This window comes from Athene noctua, chromosome 2 (genome assembly GCF_965140245.1).
Source record: "Athene noctua chromosome 2, bAthNoc1.hap1.1, whole genome shotgun sequence".
NCBI classification, from domain to species: domain Eukaryota; kingdom Metazoa; phylum Chordata; class Aves; order Strigiformes; family Strigidae; genus Athene; species Athene noctua.
The window spans coordinates 149,443,598-149,459,872 of NC_134038.1; the positions used below are offsets into that span (position 1 = coordinate 149,443,598).

The window sequence follows — 16,275 nt, forward strand, 5'->3', positions numbered from 1 at the left end:
GACCAGGTCAGGAGCTGCCCGCTGCACTTGGGGACTTTGATTTCAATTACAGGAGATGGTTTCTGTTCGCTTGCTGGAGGCTCTCAGTTGCCTTGTGAGATGGGTGAGGCTTCTAAAAACTTGATGCAGCAAGAGCAGTGAGTCCATCCTTGCTTCCCCGGGTGGGGACAGATGGCGAGAGGCTGCAGGGAGCACCACAGGAACGGGGGAGTCCCCTCCTTCATCCTGGGGACTTCACATTTGAATCCCCCATGAATCTCAACGGGCTCAAAGTTAGCCAGTGTTTATTCTCCACTCCCAAAGGCAAACCAGGGGTGAGGGAATGACCTGCAAAATTTTGAAGTAACTTGCCTCAGGTATGCAGCAGGACTTGAAAGGAGGGCTGATGGTTCAGCAAAAACAGCAGCTTTGGCTTCAGGAGCATCAAAGCTTGAGAGATCACAGCAGGTGGATGAGGGAATAAAAACTGGTCTTATAACCAGCCAGAGGCAAAAACTACAGCCATTGCTTTATACTGGGACAGCAGGGGATGTCCTGTGCCCTTGTACATTCACACTGACAGGGAGTCCCTGGGTGACTGCACCAGAAAGCAGCAGATTTCTGGCAGGGCTGATGCTGCCTCACCCACCCAAGCTCAGCACCTTCGGGGGTCAAGCCAACCCCTGAAGGGGGTGATACGTAAATCCTCGTCACACGCAGGGCCTGCAGCTGCTGCTGGCACCAGGGTTGCTGAACAGGGGCTACCCAGCGTCCCCAGACCTTCCGCAGAAACGTGGAAATGGAAGATGCAGAAGTGGGCACCAGGTGCAGGACAGGAAGAACCAGTATCTCCCTTGCTCTGGCTGTCCTGTTGGTAGCTGCCACCACATTTTTCTCTGCTTTAGCAGAGCTGCTAAGGCAGGGCCAGGGGTCCAAATCCCCCTGGCCCCAGCCCCACATTCAGGCCCATTCACAGGGCAGCGGCTCTGACACTTCACCAGATGCAATTTTCCCACTTTGTCTGTTCCTCTCATTCCCTTGCCCCAGAGCCATCGGCTTTCAGAGTCCTGGCCACCATAACCCCGCTTGGAGGGCAGCAGCCCCACGCCCTGGCCACCGCTGCTGCTCCTCTGGAGCAGCATCACTCTGGGGGCATCAGCAAGATGGGGCAGCACGTGCCTAATGGGGCACAACTAAATCATCATGCCCTGCTCACGCAGCCCTTCTTGGCAGCCCAGCTGGACTGAAGAGGAAGGGACAGACGCCTTTCCTAAGCTTAGCACCTCAGCCAGTGACCACCTTGTGCAGCGCCGGCCAGCCCGGATTTGAGCACCTTCACTGGGGAAGGTGCCACGGTTCCCCAGTCCTGGCCCCCAGCATGGGCAGCTGGCCCATGAGGTGGCCACTGGTGGCACAGCAGATGGGCCACTTCCACCGCTGCGGGGAGCGGCTGTGCCTGAGAGCAAACTGGCCCTGGAGCAGAAGTGTCCCCTTTGTTCCCATGGGGGAGAGAGCCGGAGCTCCAGCTCTAGGAAACCCTTCGCAAACAGCTAAATTATGCCCAACCGCTTGCATCTGGGGATTCATCCTGTACACTGAAGGCCGCAACTTAATTAGCTGCTAAAGCCTCATGAGCCAGGAGACTTAGACCTCATGGACTGGAGCAAATGAAGCTGTCAAGTTTTCATGCTCCTATTACCTGCCAGACTCTTTAATCCTGGGTGTAGCAGATGTTAATCCTGGCCCGGGTGACTTGTGAAGAGGAAAGCTGCTCCCTTTAGAAGTCAGCCAGGTCTGCTGAGGCAGGGAGCGGGTGAGGAGACCCCACTGCTGCACAGCAGGGGCAGCCCCATGGTAGTCATTCTCCTCGATAACAAAGACTGACTGGGCTCGGACAGAAGCTTGGTATTTTCCTTCTGTTTGAAGCCAGCTGAAAGAACTAAGAGGGGATGGGGAGAGAAAAAAAAAGGCTTTGTTAAAATTTAAACATGTTCAAACAAAGAAATCTGTAACCAGGGTGAAAACAAAAAGCAGGGCAGGAGCTCGACACAAAACATGACTCGAAAGATAATGGGTCAAATCCAGAGAGGCACCAGGCACCTGCAGCTTCCACTGAGCTCAGTGAGGACCCATCGCTGTGCTTTTAATATCTGCCTCCTCTACGCTCTTGCCTTTACGAGGAGTGAGTCATCTTGCGTCAACTGAGGATGGGCTTTATGCAATTATTTATTTATGTCAAACCCTCCTCCCTGCCCCCACATATCCCTGATCTCATCCCCCTCAGAAAACAGACGCTTTATTAAACGAGGGCTATAGAAAACTCCATCTCACTTGGCTTTTGCTGAGGCTCCTTGTTGTCCAGTGGCCGGCTGGCAAGGACACACAGGGTACAAGCTGCACGGCACCTCACAAGCAGTATCCTCTATGGCCTTGTTTGGCTTTTTGGATGCAGGCACCCTTCTCCCTTCAGGGTGGGATGGAGCTGGGCACCTCCTCAGCTAAACAAACACTCCAGGGGGTGTTCTGAGAGCAGCAGGCTCCAGCCTGCACTCCCCCAGGCACAGACGTTGCTCAGGTCTTGTAGCTTCCGAAGGAGGATGAGATCTTCCAGCACAGGGCACTCAAAGCCAGGGTAGAAAAACACCCCCGTTTAGCCCCAGCTGCTGCAAGGGACCGTCCTCTCCCTCCCTGCCCTCTTTGCCGCAGGCTGTGTGTTTTGCTCCTGCTAAAAGCAATGCAGCATCCAGAAGCAGACATAGCCCGCTGCCTGTACCAAGCAACAGCGTGCAGTAGTGGGGCCAGATACACACACAGGTGCAGCATCACCATCTTGCACCAACAGCCCCCAGGACCAGCCCCAGGCCAGCCCTGCTGCCCTGTTCACCCCCAGGGCAAGCAACTTGGGGCAAAGGCAGCATGTCCCATGTCCCAGCTGTAGGCAGGAAATGACACCAACAGATGCCACTAATTTAAATTCCACACACAAAATTCTGTACCTACTGAACTGGAATGATTTCCAGCAGATTTTCCTGATGCGAAGCCAAACGAAGCTCTAACTAGTTATCAATTGCTTCCATAATATGGCTCGAGAGTGAGCAGGAAAACACAGGAATTACTGGCAGTGAAGGAATTCAGGCTTCCCAGAAGGCAATCGGGGGCCGGGGGGGGGGGGGGGGGGGGGGGAGTTACACTAGCAAGAGATATGAACAACGTTCCTTTGTAATTACATCCAACTGTCTCTTGGTGTAGACTTGAATAATTCATGCACTAAAATTATCATCTCCCACGGAGAGAATTGTGAGGTTCGTAACTATCGCCGTGCTTTAGCAATGGGTTCAGCTACCCCTGGCCACAGCAGGCGGCTTCTGGCAAAAGTGGAGCAAGCAAGGACAGACACACAGCCTCGGGGGAACCCATGCCAGAAATCCTTGCATCACATTCCACCAGCAGCTATTACCAGCCTGCAGACGCCCCCTCCGGCTGGGAGAAGCGCCCTGTTGAGATGCAACACACCAACATAAGAGGTGTTTCCAGCTCCATTAATTTTTAATGCTCCATGTAACCTTGGTGAAATGCACTTTGGTCTTCCTCGGAGCACCTGCAGCTCCACTCCCATCTATTGTAGGGGAAGGGGTGTAAAATCATCCTTTCTCCCCAGCAGACTTACACTGTACACCATCCAAAGCCTGCATGTCCTCAGCAGCATGACTCACCTGTGCCCCCCATCCTCATTTCACTCACTTCTAGCACAAGGGCTGCAGCTCCTCAGCTGCTGCTGGGGAAAGAGGGAAGATGTGGAGAAGTAACAGCCAGCTGGGTCTCACGCCCACTGCTACCAGCAGCACCAGAGGTGACCCGATGTGTTCGTTAGCTGCAGCATCTGCCCCGGGAGGAGGTTTCAAGGCAGTCAGCGATGCAGTGCTCTTGGAGAACAATTTAATGCCCTTACTGGTTCTGGACAGAAATTCCCTCCTCCAGCAACAAACATATCTCTGCAGGAGCCTGTTGTAGTAGCTGTTTAGGGACAAACAGAAAAGTGTTGGTGACCTTCAGGGACAAGGAAATCTATGCACTGCCAAGCCACAGGCACACTGGCAGGGAGCTAGTTTTAAAGAAGAAACTATAAAGTGTTTTGGGAGGAAGCTGGAGCAGTATTTGGGTTGAGGAAACTGAAGGAACAAGCAGTGTATTTAAACCAGCTTGACGTTTTGATGGAGCTTCCCAATCCCTAGGTGATGAGAAAGGGCTGTTTGCCACCCTCTATTTTCTTTTTAAACCACCCTCGCCTCCAGCCCTGTCAGCTCTAACTTAAACTGACCTTGGAAGGCCATCATGTCTGCTGAGGCTCACCAGAGGACACACCAACCAGACATGGCCCCTCCAACCACCAGCCCCCTCCTGGCTAAACAGCAGCTACACCAGCCCTGCTCTGCCACCATGGCTGTCCTTGGCCAGCTTTTAAAAGCCTGTCCCATAGCTCAGCTGCTTTGCAGGATCTGCAAAGAGGGCTCTGAGAGGGGCCCAAGGCTGGCCCAGAGGGTCTGCGCTCCCACCTGCAGACAGGCAAGATACCAAGTTGCTTTTCTAACTGTGACTACACACTGCTTTTCCTTTCTCTGCTTCAGCTTGGTCTGCAGCACAGACATAGAGCAGCTCTGGCCCACAGCGATGCTTCTTTCACCAATACTTAAAAAAAACCCAAACCCACAGCTGGAAGTGTGAAGAAAACTGTGCTTCAAAAGATTTATTACATATATTTATACATATTTTACATGAATGGAATGTTAAACATACAACCTAAAAATCAATAAAAAAATATTTTCATTCATGATTATGTACTGGCAAACCACTGAAAAGAGTACCTTTGAACAACTTAAGTCAACTTGCAATCATACTGCTCAATTAAAAAAAAATACAAATACGTTTTACATTAGACATTGCAAATTACATTCTGATTTCTGCTGCGGGTAATGAAGGAAGACATCTTGTCCATTACCACTGCACGTATGGGTGGCATTTCAGAAGCTAGCATGGAGTTCCCTCTCTTTGTGGACAGGGTTAGCTCTGTGGGAAGAGGCATATCAAAAGGGGGGATATACACTCTGCTCCCTACCGGCAGGTACCTGCCAAAGGGTAGGAAGAGCCAAAATGAGATTTGCAATCAAACGGTAAGGTTAATGCTGGATCACCACTCCAGTGTGATGCTGCAGCTTTTAAAATTAAGCAGTTCATGAAAACATCCCCTCTACAGCTTAAGCCACCTCCCTTCTTCCTTGAAAGTTATAGTGCTTTGGCAATATCAGCTAGGAGAGAATTCTTGACTGTACGATAACGAATACTTGAGCTTCATCTTAATATGTACAGGAAAAGCACAGAATCACACCTTGGTGTCTCTTCCTGTTAGCATTTCACACCTTGAGAGCTTGTGACCAGTCACGCTGAGAAGTGTTTACTATTAAATATAACAAATTAGCAATAAAAGGGACAGATTTGAGAGAAAACAAGAGGAACAGGATTCAGCAACAGATTATGTTCTTGCAATGTCGGGTTACTTACACTTGAAACTCTGCCAGAATCAAGCAAATCCTACTTATCATTGCAAAATCTTTGCCAAAGCACACCCAAGGGCAAAAGTCTCTCAAACAAACACACATAGATTAAAAGCTGCCAGAGAGATCAGCTAGCTGGCTTGCTGTCTTCTACTTCTTGTACACTGGCAACTTATTAAAGACAGAACCAAGTCCAACCTTTTTCAGGTGCAGGATATTCCTACGGTGGTTTACCTGAGCAAGTCTTCAGCAACCAATAATGCCCCACAGTAAGGTCATTTTACAGTTTATCCCACCATCAGCTCTGACATATTTAATTGAGAAATGTCTTTAGAGAACACGATGCAGCAGCTTGGGAAGTCAGCCAAACAGTGTAGTAAAATACCCAAATGCAACTTGAGACAACTTGAGAGTAAGGACTGGGGTTTTTTTCTGCCCCACCCCCAACACACTAAAACATCTTCAACCTGATTTTAGAAGCAGGTTAATTTATATGAAGAAACATAAATTTTACATTCAAGAAACAAATCCGAGACAGACATAGTTCTGTCATGAATTTCTCACGCAGAGTATCTTGAATGACAGGATGTTAAGTGGTACAAGCTGATGACACTGCTGCAGGAAAAAAGCATGTTTGGCTGGTTTGTAGCAAACCTATAACAAGTCCTCCTCTTCCAACTACAACCTCTTATATTACTTTCGCTGATGCCAATGGAAAACCTGTCCAAAGACTGAGGGAAAATGGCCTAAAACGTATCATGTCTTCAGCTAGGAAGAGGAGAAGAAATTGATACTAATATGACTTTCAAGCTTAGAAGGGTGGAAAGTGAGTCATAAAATACAGCATTCATAAAAAATTATATAATCCTCCACTGGCATAAGTGAGCTGAAGATCCATAGTAGCACTGCTGCACTCCTGGGTATACAGTAGTCTCTTGGCAGGAAACTCCCAACTGTACAGCAAAATGAGTAGGTACAAAACAGCAATACTGAATTTGCACACAAATATTCTCTTTCAATATGGGAAAGCAGCTAAAATTCACAGAAACTCAGAGAGATCATGGCTTATATCAAAACCAGCCTCTGTGTTGTTGCTGTTTATACAGAGATACTAGTAACATTCAAGTGACAAGTTCCCTGCTTTTGGTGGAACAGAGAACTGGAGAAAGCTTTTGAAGCCCTCACACGGAAAAGGCGGCATACTAAAAGTGTCCATAAGCACATCTTATATATTAGACATTATCCATCCAGAAACACCAAAGACCCACATTTCTGAATAAAAATTATCTTTCCCACATTTGCTGAGATTTTAGTCTTCTGGGAGTCAGTTTTACCATTTCTCCAGCCTTTCAGCAAAGACTTAACTGAAAAGCCTATGCTCCTAACACTAAGAACTAGGATAAATCTATAAATCTTGAGATTCGGTCATAAAACCCCCTTTATATCATATGGGGGGGGAGCAGGGCAAAAAAGGTCACAAGTATCCACCCACATCTTTGTACATCACCTACACACTTTCCATTTCAAAATACTGCAGTACACTTACCCTCGAATACGACATTAACTTGATTACAAATAAGACCATCTGTTTTAGGTTTGATTCTTCCCCAAAATACCACAAATTTGCAGTGTGCTTCATATTTTTGCTTTTACGTCCCACTAAACTCATCACTGAACGTGCATGTTGAAAGAAAATTAGCTACCTCCTTCAAAAGGGAAGTGTTATCATAGATATACTAATTTAAGAGACAGGACAATGGGTGCCCCGTGCTGACAGCAGCATGGCTCTCTTGGTATTGTACGGGATACAGTTATATACAATCCAACTCATAGCCACCTCCACTATCAAATTCAAAACACAAGTTGCTACTCAAGATACATGGGTATGTTACAAGTTCAGAAAAATCTCACATTTCAAGACAGTGTTGAGTCTACTCTTCCCCTTCTGGCAAGCAGCATGTTTATGGCAGACCTGAGTATGGGAATTATGTCACACCCTTACATACTTGGGGAAGATATAGGCCAGATGACAGAAAATACTCTGAAACAGCACAGAATTGGCAATCTCAATATATTTACAGGCAAAGAAGCATATCGCACCGTAATTTAAATTATTGCTTCTTGTGGGCAAATGTGGTATTCCTTGATCGAAACACAGGACTTGTTTGGTGTTTATTTTCCCCTTCTGAAGCACAATGATTCAGGGCCACTGTGAGGATGTCTGTAAAATGAAGCTGATGCCTATGATTAGAGCTACATCTACAGTATGGTCATCGCCAACGGACCAACACAGCTGGTGACAGAAAGCTTACGTAGGTGATTTTCCACGGGCATTTTCAAACCCAAGCATCACTCTCACGCTTCCACCATCATTCTAGGGTTGGTCTGTATTACAGGTTTTGATACAAAAAAACCTCCCACAGCCTTTCAGAAGAGATTTATGGATACCAAGAATGCCAAACTAAGAACTAAGGCTGACCTCCCATCAGTTCCTTCAATAATCCAAGGTATTGCTGCTCTACCATGCTGATGGAAGTGGCAATTCTTACTTGCAAAACCACGCATCAGTGCGATTGCTAGTGGCATGCTTTTCAAACACTGGTCCTAAATGTAGGACAGCAGTGATAACTGCTGGGTCTTTAAACCAGCTACTTGCATCTGAATACAGAAAAATCAATGTTTTTAAAAAAACAGTAAATTAACTAGAAATATGAACTACCAAAACTGATCTTAAATTGTAAACAGATTTATGTTTATAATATTTACCTACTTAATCCCCAAGCCAAAGGCTATCTATGGCCTTGGAGCACAGGACACCAGAACACTTACCTACCCCCTTTACATTATTACAGGTGAGTTTCTGTAGGCATGAAGCCAACAGTAAACACTAAATCAATGCAAATGCAAAAGCTTTACTTTCAGAAGATAGCAGGAACCTAAAACATTGGAAAAGTGGGCCTGCAGGCACACCACTATTCGAATATTTCAGGTGCTGTAATTCCTCACCGCCCTCCACCCCCACCCCCCAATAATACAAGGCAACACAAATATTCTCGGCTAAAAAGGAATCTGTACAGGGAATAACTGTACAATTGATGTGACTACAGAATTGAAAATGTGACAAAATGCTTCTGCTCCCACTGAAAAAGAGAATACAACAGGGTCCCATAGTTACACGTTCAGCTGAAACCAGTGATGCAAGCCCAAAAATGTAGAAACTGCACCGGCAATTACAATAATTAATCTAGTTTGGATTCCTTTAGATTTGCAGCGTAACAAAGGCATTTTACAGAGCAACATTCAGGAGAAAATGTTATCCAGGCAAGAATTGCTCTGCAAGCAAGATAGGAGAGTTTAATAACATGCACTGAACTTGTTCTCCAGATAGCAGCAGTTGCTCCTGTTCTTTGCCCTTTTTGATATGAATCACAGTAGCAACAGAGAGAAATACGTACTTAAACAAAAAAAGAAAAGCAGAATTATGTATGTACAAGAAAAATGTTTGAAGTGTTGTGCAATTTATTTGAACTATTGAAACCCACTAAAAATGCTGTCGCTAATAAATATTCATAAACTCTCCCTGTGCTGTGAAATTCAGAAACTACAATTAATTCTTGATATAAAAAGTATGCTTCTAAGCCCTGATATCTGTTCATTCCAGTTTTTGTCTTTTTTTCTCCTGTCTTTTTTTTTTTTTTTTTAATTTAAACTGCGATACTTTATGGGAACTAATATTTATCCACAGTTTTATTTGGTGTACCCCCCAGAGACATCCTGTGTTTTGTGGAGCCCTGGTTATATCAATATAATACAGTAAAATAATAATAAATTAAACAAATGCAGGTGCACTTAAAAAAAAAAATACCACACCACACTGTCAAATGCTGGTTTCCACATGAAGACACCAAGGATTTAGATGCAAAGTACTACAGATCTTGCCACCAAAAAACGTACAAACAAGGAAACAAAAACTGGTGTGTTTTAAAAATTAAACACAAATCCCACCTCGATGTTATCTCACCCATGCCTATAAAAACCTCTTGCTATGCCCACATTTGCAGTTATTCATTTACACCTCAGGAGGCAGCCTGGAGATGAGAGTAATACAATAAAATAATTACCTGAAACATTTTTAAAAAAATACCCGTTAAACAAATTACCCTAACTGGCAGCACTTAAAACTGGTAATAATTCTTTTTTTTTCCTATTTAAAAAAAAGTTGCATAGCTGTAAGATTTTGCTTTGCTGCATTTTTTTTTGTTTGTTTTTACTCACAAGCAGTAAAAGAGAAGTTTTAGTTACTTAAATAGCAATACAATGTGCAGATTTCAACAATCCCTATAGCTTGATCAATATAAATTAGTTACCTGTCTTGGTTTTACTCTTTGGACTGCATTGTGACAAAGGTTTAGTTACAAAATTCTGAAATATAGTATTCCTATGCAGAGAAGTTTATGTTTTCTGTTCCTGAAAAAAGTGAAGAACGTAAAACAGGATGTGAATTCAGTAAGTTAAGTTCACACTGTTAGATTATATTTAGTTTGCCATTTACTCTTCTTCAGCCAACGAGAAGGTGAAAATGTTCCCACTCAAAATCGGGGCCATCCTCCTACAAGGGTCTCAGATAGCACGTATCGAACGTCTCCCCTTCCACTTGAGGCAGTAGGAAACACGTCCAATAACCCGCTTCTTCACAGAACCACAGGTTAGGCTGAAATTAGGAACTTTGGCCTTCAATACAAAACAGTGTCAGTAATGTCTGTGGGGAGTCGATTGTTACGGAATGTGCAGCATTTTCAAAATCCCTGTGTGTTCTTTGCATGAGTGTTTGGTATACCGAGCACTACTGGCAAGTAACCAGTGTCTGCAATGCTTTTTCCATGTCATTGTCCATCTTTGCCTTTTTCAGCCACAAAGAACGGTAAGTCTCAAGCCAGGCACACTGTGTTCAGCAAGGGAACCTCACATCTCTTACATTTTCTGATCAGTGGAAGCAGCTGTGGAAAAAGCAGAAGACAAAGTACCGTTATTTCAGTATATAACACACTCAAACAGCATGAGCACAACCACTGTGTCTTCCTTCCCCTTTTCCTTAAACCCCCAGTTATCACCATCTCTCCTGTCAAAAAAAGCAAACAGAATTTAACAGGAGGTTAGACACCCATGAGCATGTGGAGACAAACGTGCTCATAAACAGCATGCAGGCTTCTTCCACAGTTCAGTTGTTGGGGGCCATATAGGAAATGTGTTTGTTCATTAATTTTGGCTAACGCTGCCCTGAGGTTAAAATAATTATCCCTGTAGCATGATACCTTCCTTCACGTTTTCTCTGCTGCCCCTGCAACAACCATAGCACTGCAATGTGACCTGCAACACAGACTCATGAAGAGAGATGAAACAAATGAACAAATAAATGCCAATGATGAAGTCTTCAGATTTTATTTTTTTTTTAACTCCCATCAGAACAACAAACCCAAACCCTCAGCTACCAGCCAGAATTTCAGACATCTCCATTTCTCTAAGAATTATGATGATTGTTGGCGTGTTTTGCCAAGCTTAGGGGCAGTAGTTTAGTTCAAGATAAAGTTTTCAAACTAGTCAACCAGAAGAATAAATCTATCCTTTAAACCTTTGACACCAATTGCAGATCTGCAATCATTAACACAAAACATAAGCTGGAAAAATGTGAACCTCTGTGAGATGGGATGGATAGAAACATGTTAATATTCATATATTTTAAACATTCTGGAATGCATTAAGACAAAAGCAGTTTTGAAAATACCTAGTTTTAACTTATGATTCCAAAAGTTTCCGTCAGAAATAAATGCCAGTATACTCATGGAACAATCCAAAATTACACAATTCTATTATTTTATTTTTTTTTCATTTCCATGGAAAAAATACTCTTTAAAAGTTAATGCTAAAGCTTTATTGGCACTGACTTGCCACTTTCCAGTACTAAAACTGGAATAAATACATCATTTCAGACCATGCCATATAAGGATGCAGAAACCTTTTACATATTTCAATATACATCAATACTTACTAATATTGCAGTTCTGAGACACAGTAGCAAATTCACAAATTTTAAAAAATAGCATAAAGAGTTATTTCAGATAATCAGGATATTTACTGTTGAAATGTACGCATCTAAAAATAAGTTTTACCTAAAAATATGAATCTTGTCTTAATCTGATGGATGCTCAGGGCAAGATCTATTTACTTCAAACCATTCATCTATGCAGCTGTTGGATGCAAGACAAAAATGAAAACAATTGACATGAATATCTCAGTAACATTTAGCAGTAAATATGAATATAAATTGGTTTCTCATAATTCCAGTGACTAGAATGCGTTTATATTATACAAAGAAGTATACATATACTCATCACTGGAAAATTTAATAACCTCAAACCACAATAATATTTGGATATTAAATACTGTTGAAAAACGAAACTTCCTAAGTGTTAAAATTTTCTAAGGAAGCATTTTACAAGTTACTACCCATCTTTTATACATGGGTTACTTCACTACTAACACTATCATCTTGCTTGTATCATTCATTGACATTTTACTTCTCGTAGTTACAGACACTTGTGAAAACAAGTACAAAACATGTTTAAAATGTATCCCCCCCCGCCCCAAGTCTATTAGCAAGACTTAAATACACACAGCTCCCTAGCCATGATGTTCCCCATACAGGTGATTTTTCCTGTGGGCTTTTCATGCAAGCATGAGAACACGACAGCAGGGAAAACTGACTTCAAATACATTGGTGGAGATGCAGAAAGATGTCATTGTAAAAACATCTTTAGGGTTGCTGCTGTTGTTTCTTTGTTGCTGTTTACATTTAAAAAACAAACTAAGAGCAAACTAAGTTACAGTGTTCTTTTAAGCACTCCGTGTAAGGAGTTACCCAATAAACGCAACCTTCTGGAATTTCAAATGCATCCTGAGGAATACTTGCCCTTTATGATATATGCAGAGGCAAGGCAGCCGTGCTATAGTATCTCCTTGCTGCAGCTCTTCCAGGCATATTGCACACTCCCCAGCATCTTTACTCAGCACATCCTCTGAAGAAAGAGCACAAAGGTAAATGGTTAAAAAGCAGACTACTATAAGTAAAATATTCTTTATTCAGAACATCAGGGACAGCTACAGAAAATACTTCTTGTCCTGCAGAAAGTCCTGTCAAGGTGAGGATCAGTCACACACCAGCTGACTGAAGATTCCTGATGGGAGACCTCCTAGCAGCTCAAATTAAAATATGGTTATGATTCAGTTTCTTGCCTGAACAACACAGCTGCAGCTCCAAATGAAGTCCTGTGGGAAGACACCCATATGGAGAAGAGGGGTGGCGATAATCAACAGCCAGGATCCCTCTGGAGTTCATACTCTCCCAGTAGATCTATACCCCACCACAACAGGCTGCTCTGATCCGACCTCGGAAACCTGCACTCCGAACCACGCAGCCGCAGCAGACATGATGTGCTGCTGACCCCAAGAACTAAGCCTTGGAGAAGTTGGGTTCTTCGTAGAGATGGTGCGTAACGCCTCCAGAGCTTTGAGGATTCATGCTGGGTGGGTTTTTCCTCGCTATACCTTTGACCTCATGCTTGGTTTTCACTATGGAGGTTGGGTTCAAGAACTGAGCATAACATTTCTCTGGACAGGGCACAGCAGGTAATTAACTAGGTAAAGATCTTAACTTCTAAGCATTTAGCCTATCAATTTTTCTGCTCTCCTACTCATCTCTCTTCCATACATCTGGCTTTCTTTTACCAGTCTTGCTGGTACTAATATTTCACACCTTCAACCTCCTCTTCTCATCATGTCAGCATGCTCTAGCACATTCCATCCCCCTTTTCCTCAAAGTGAAGTGTGCAAACTGTTAGCAACAGGAGTAGGAGTTTCCGTCAGTTTTCCAATGACCCTAAATTCCTGGGGATACTGAATTTTTTGCAGCGTTACCAAGTCCCATAACAAAGGAGGAGAAATAAGTTATAGGAATGCACAAGAGTTGGCTTTCACACAGAAATTTCTGGGAAAATACATTACTTTTAATAAAAACCTTCTCTCTTGGACACTTCACTTAGCCAGAACGTGGGATGAAGAATTCAGCCTTAGCACAAAGCAAAACAGGAGATCACATAAGGCCCCATTTGCCAGAAGCAGGGTAGAAGTCCCAGTTAGACATGACCTCACACAGTGCACAGAGCATTCCTAACAAGGGACCATGTAGCAATTAAGCTGGAAATCTCTGGCAGATTAGAAAGGTGCACCCTTGGCAAAGTAAAGCCCACGTGTTCAAATTTCATGGAAAAAGCTTCCTCTTCTTAACCAAAAGGAGCCAAAGGAACTGTTTATGAAGAGTACAGTTCCCAGGTATGACTGCGAAACCACCAGTTCTATGCTCTTCTCTCCAGGGGCTCCAATACTCATCACTTTGGCATTCCAAACACACAGAAAATGACAAGCAGACAACTGAAAAGCTATCATGACAGCAAAAAGTGAAACTAAATTAGGTCTGCCTTGTTTCCCTTAGAATGACAGCAAGCTGCCTTGCAGGTGCTTGGGTTTCTAAAACAGTGCTTATTTCAGTCTCTGTTATATTCATTGGTTAAATACTGTATCGTGCCATGTGTGGCATCTTCATGAGGATACATGAAGAGTATTTAAGAGAGGTGAACTGTTATACAGAAAAATATTAAAAACAGAATAACAAAATACATATACACCACAATGAAGAAAAAAAACAAATGTATTTTACACATGGTAACATTATTGGTAGGCATCATATTAAGAAATTGCTTCTGTTGTTCTATCAGAAACTGTAAGCTTCCAAGAACATTAGAGGTACGTAAGATACAAAGCAATTTAAAACAATACAAAAGATCTTAAAACTCTTTACCTGTCGTTACAGAATCCTGACTCTAAGAACTTGTCCAGAAGAGGGTGCTATGGATAAATACTTCCTTAGGTTGGTTTTTGGGTTGGGGTTTTTTTTGTTGTTTTTGTATAAAAAGATAAGTTAATATCTGACACTAGGAGACAAAGACTCTCCAGACAGCATTGTCCTGCTACAGAGATATTAATCTCTGCCTGAGGCTCCCAAACACCACCCTCCTAAACTGTGCCTTTGCACAACCACTTTGCCGAAAGTCCTATGAGCACATCTACTCTCTTCCCAGTTAGGCTGCAGGAAGAAGCTCCATGAATAATTCAAGCTTGTATCGTATACACAGAGCATACTTAATAAAAGTAATTTTTGCCATGGAGTCACTTTATCAGATCAGCAGCTGGTACCCAAAACAAAATGGCACTAAGATACCTGAGGCGAATTAAACCCCAGCCTCCCTCACTCAGCACTCTCAAGAGGGAAGCATTTAGTCAAGCTTTGATGACAAAAATTAAAAAGCCGTCCAATAAAAATACAATTTATAAAGGAAAACATTCCTGTGAACTGCTTTCCCATCATTCTCTACTGTACATGTCTGGCTTATCGTGCACTCCCCAGACTGAACAACGCTTGGGTCTGAACTCCCGCTGAGCAATTTAACAAGGTTCTGCACCTTTTGGCTAGTGTTAGGGCAAGATGCCAATTTAAACATTTGTATCTCCCCCTAGCCCTGGCGTAAGTGTCTGAGATTCCTTTTCCTCCCTCCCTCCTGCCATACTGGCCCTACTGGACAAGTCCCAGGCAAACAGCTTGCCATCCTCCCTGGCTTCACCCCAGGCTTTCCCACCAGGATGAGCTGTCGGACACACACTAGGCTTTGCCTAGTCGTGCCAGAGGAACCTGATGTGAACACTCACGGACGGCTGGCGTGGACGGGGCCTCAGAAACGCAGTGGAGTTCTGCCTCCCCTGCAGAAATTTTGTTCACTGGTTTCAATGCTGCTCTTCCTCTGAAATAGCAAGGAGTTGCCACTCCCTGCTTCTTCTTTTAACCTTATGAATCCTACTGGGCTCTCATGCAAGAGAAAAGCATAAATACTGAAGGAATTCATACAAAATACCCAATGCCTGCATGCAACTTGGCACTGCATGTTAACAGACTCCAAACCCATATAATTATGCTCATCATTGTGATGAGTGATGACAGCAAAACCAAATCCTTCACAGACCTATGATACTCTGGGTCTGACTCCCTTTTGACCACTTCAGATGATTTGGATCATCAATCCCAGATAAAGAAAAAGGAGTGAAAAAACCTGTTAGACCTGGATTCGGTCAGAATTTGTTCTGTACTTGTTTTATACAGCACTCTCCTGTACCAACACTAGCTTATACCAGATGGAAAGTCAGTTTAAGGCCCATTTAACACTGACTTTTAAATGTATCCGTTACAGAAAAATGTGTAAATCATTTTGCACAAAACCACTGCAGTCTGGCAGATTTTATTTTGTTTTCCTATTTTCCTGAAGTGGAGTGATTCAGCAGATACACATTTTTCTTCTTCTCTTCAAAAAACCCCCTAAGTTTGAGATTTCATCATTGTTATGATTAAAACATTTATATGACTGTATTACCTAAATGGAAGTGGGAAGAGGAAGTAAGCAGAGGCCACAGTTTTCCATTTCGCCCACATATGGGTACGTACACAAACACTCACCACACCCCCACATCCATCTGCCTTGCACCAAATAGGAGGTAAACACTCCTCCACCTTCCCAGCTATTTGAATGAGTACTCACTAGCCAAAGACTGGTGTCAAAGATTAAATCTGCTAAAAGAGTTAGTATTT

At 43.3% G+C, this 16,275-nt stretch overlaps 1 protein-coding gene across 1 annotated transcript in view; it reads right to left on the reverse strand.

The window, feature by feature from the left end:
• Window positions 1–4,708: 4,708 nt before the first annotated feature.
• Window positions 4,709–16,275, reverse strand: part of ZNRF2 (zinc and ring finger 2) — a 60,748-nt gene continuing 49,181 nt past the window's right edge. The window contains exons 3-5 of the mRNA XM_074900614.1: window positions 12,496–12,601; window positions 11,696–11,773; window positions 4,709–10,525 (exon numbers count right to left, since the gene is read on the reverse strand). Of these exons, the coding sequence (XP_074756715.1) occupies window positions 11,716–11,773; window positions 12,496–12,601 (164 nt within the window). The 3' untranslated portion in view covers window positions 4,709–10,525; window positions 11,696–11,715. The remainder of the gene's footprint in view (window positions 10,526–11,695; window positions 11,774–12,495; window positions 12,602–16,275) is intronic.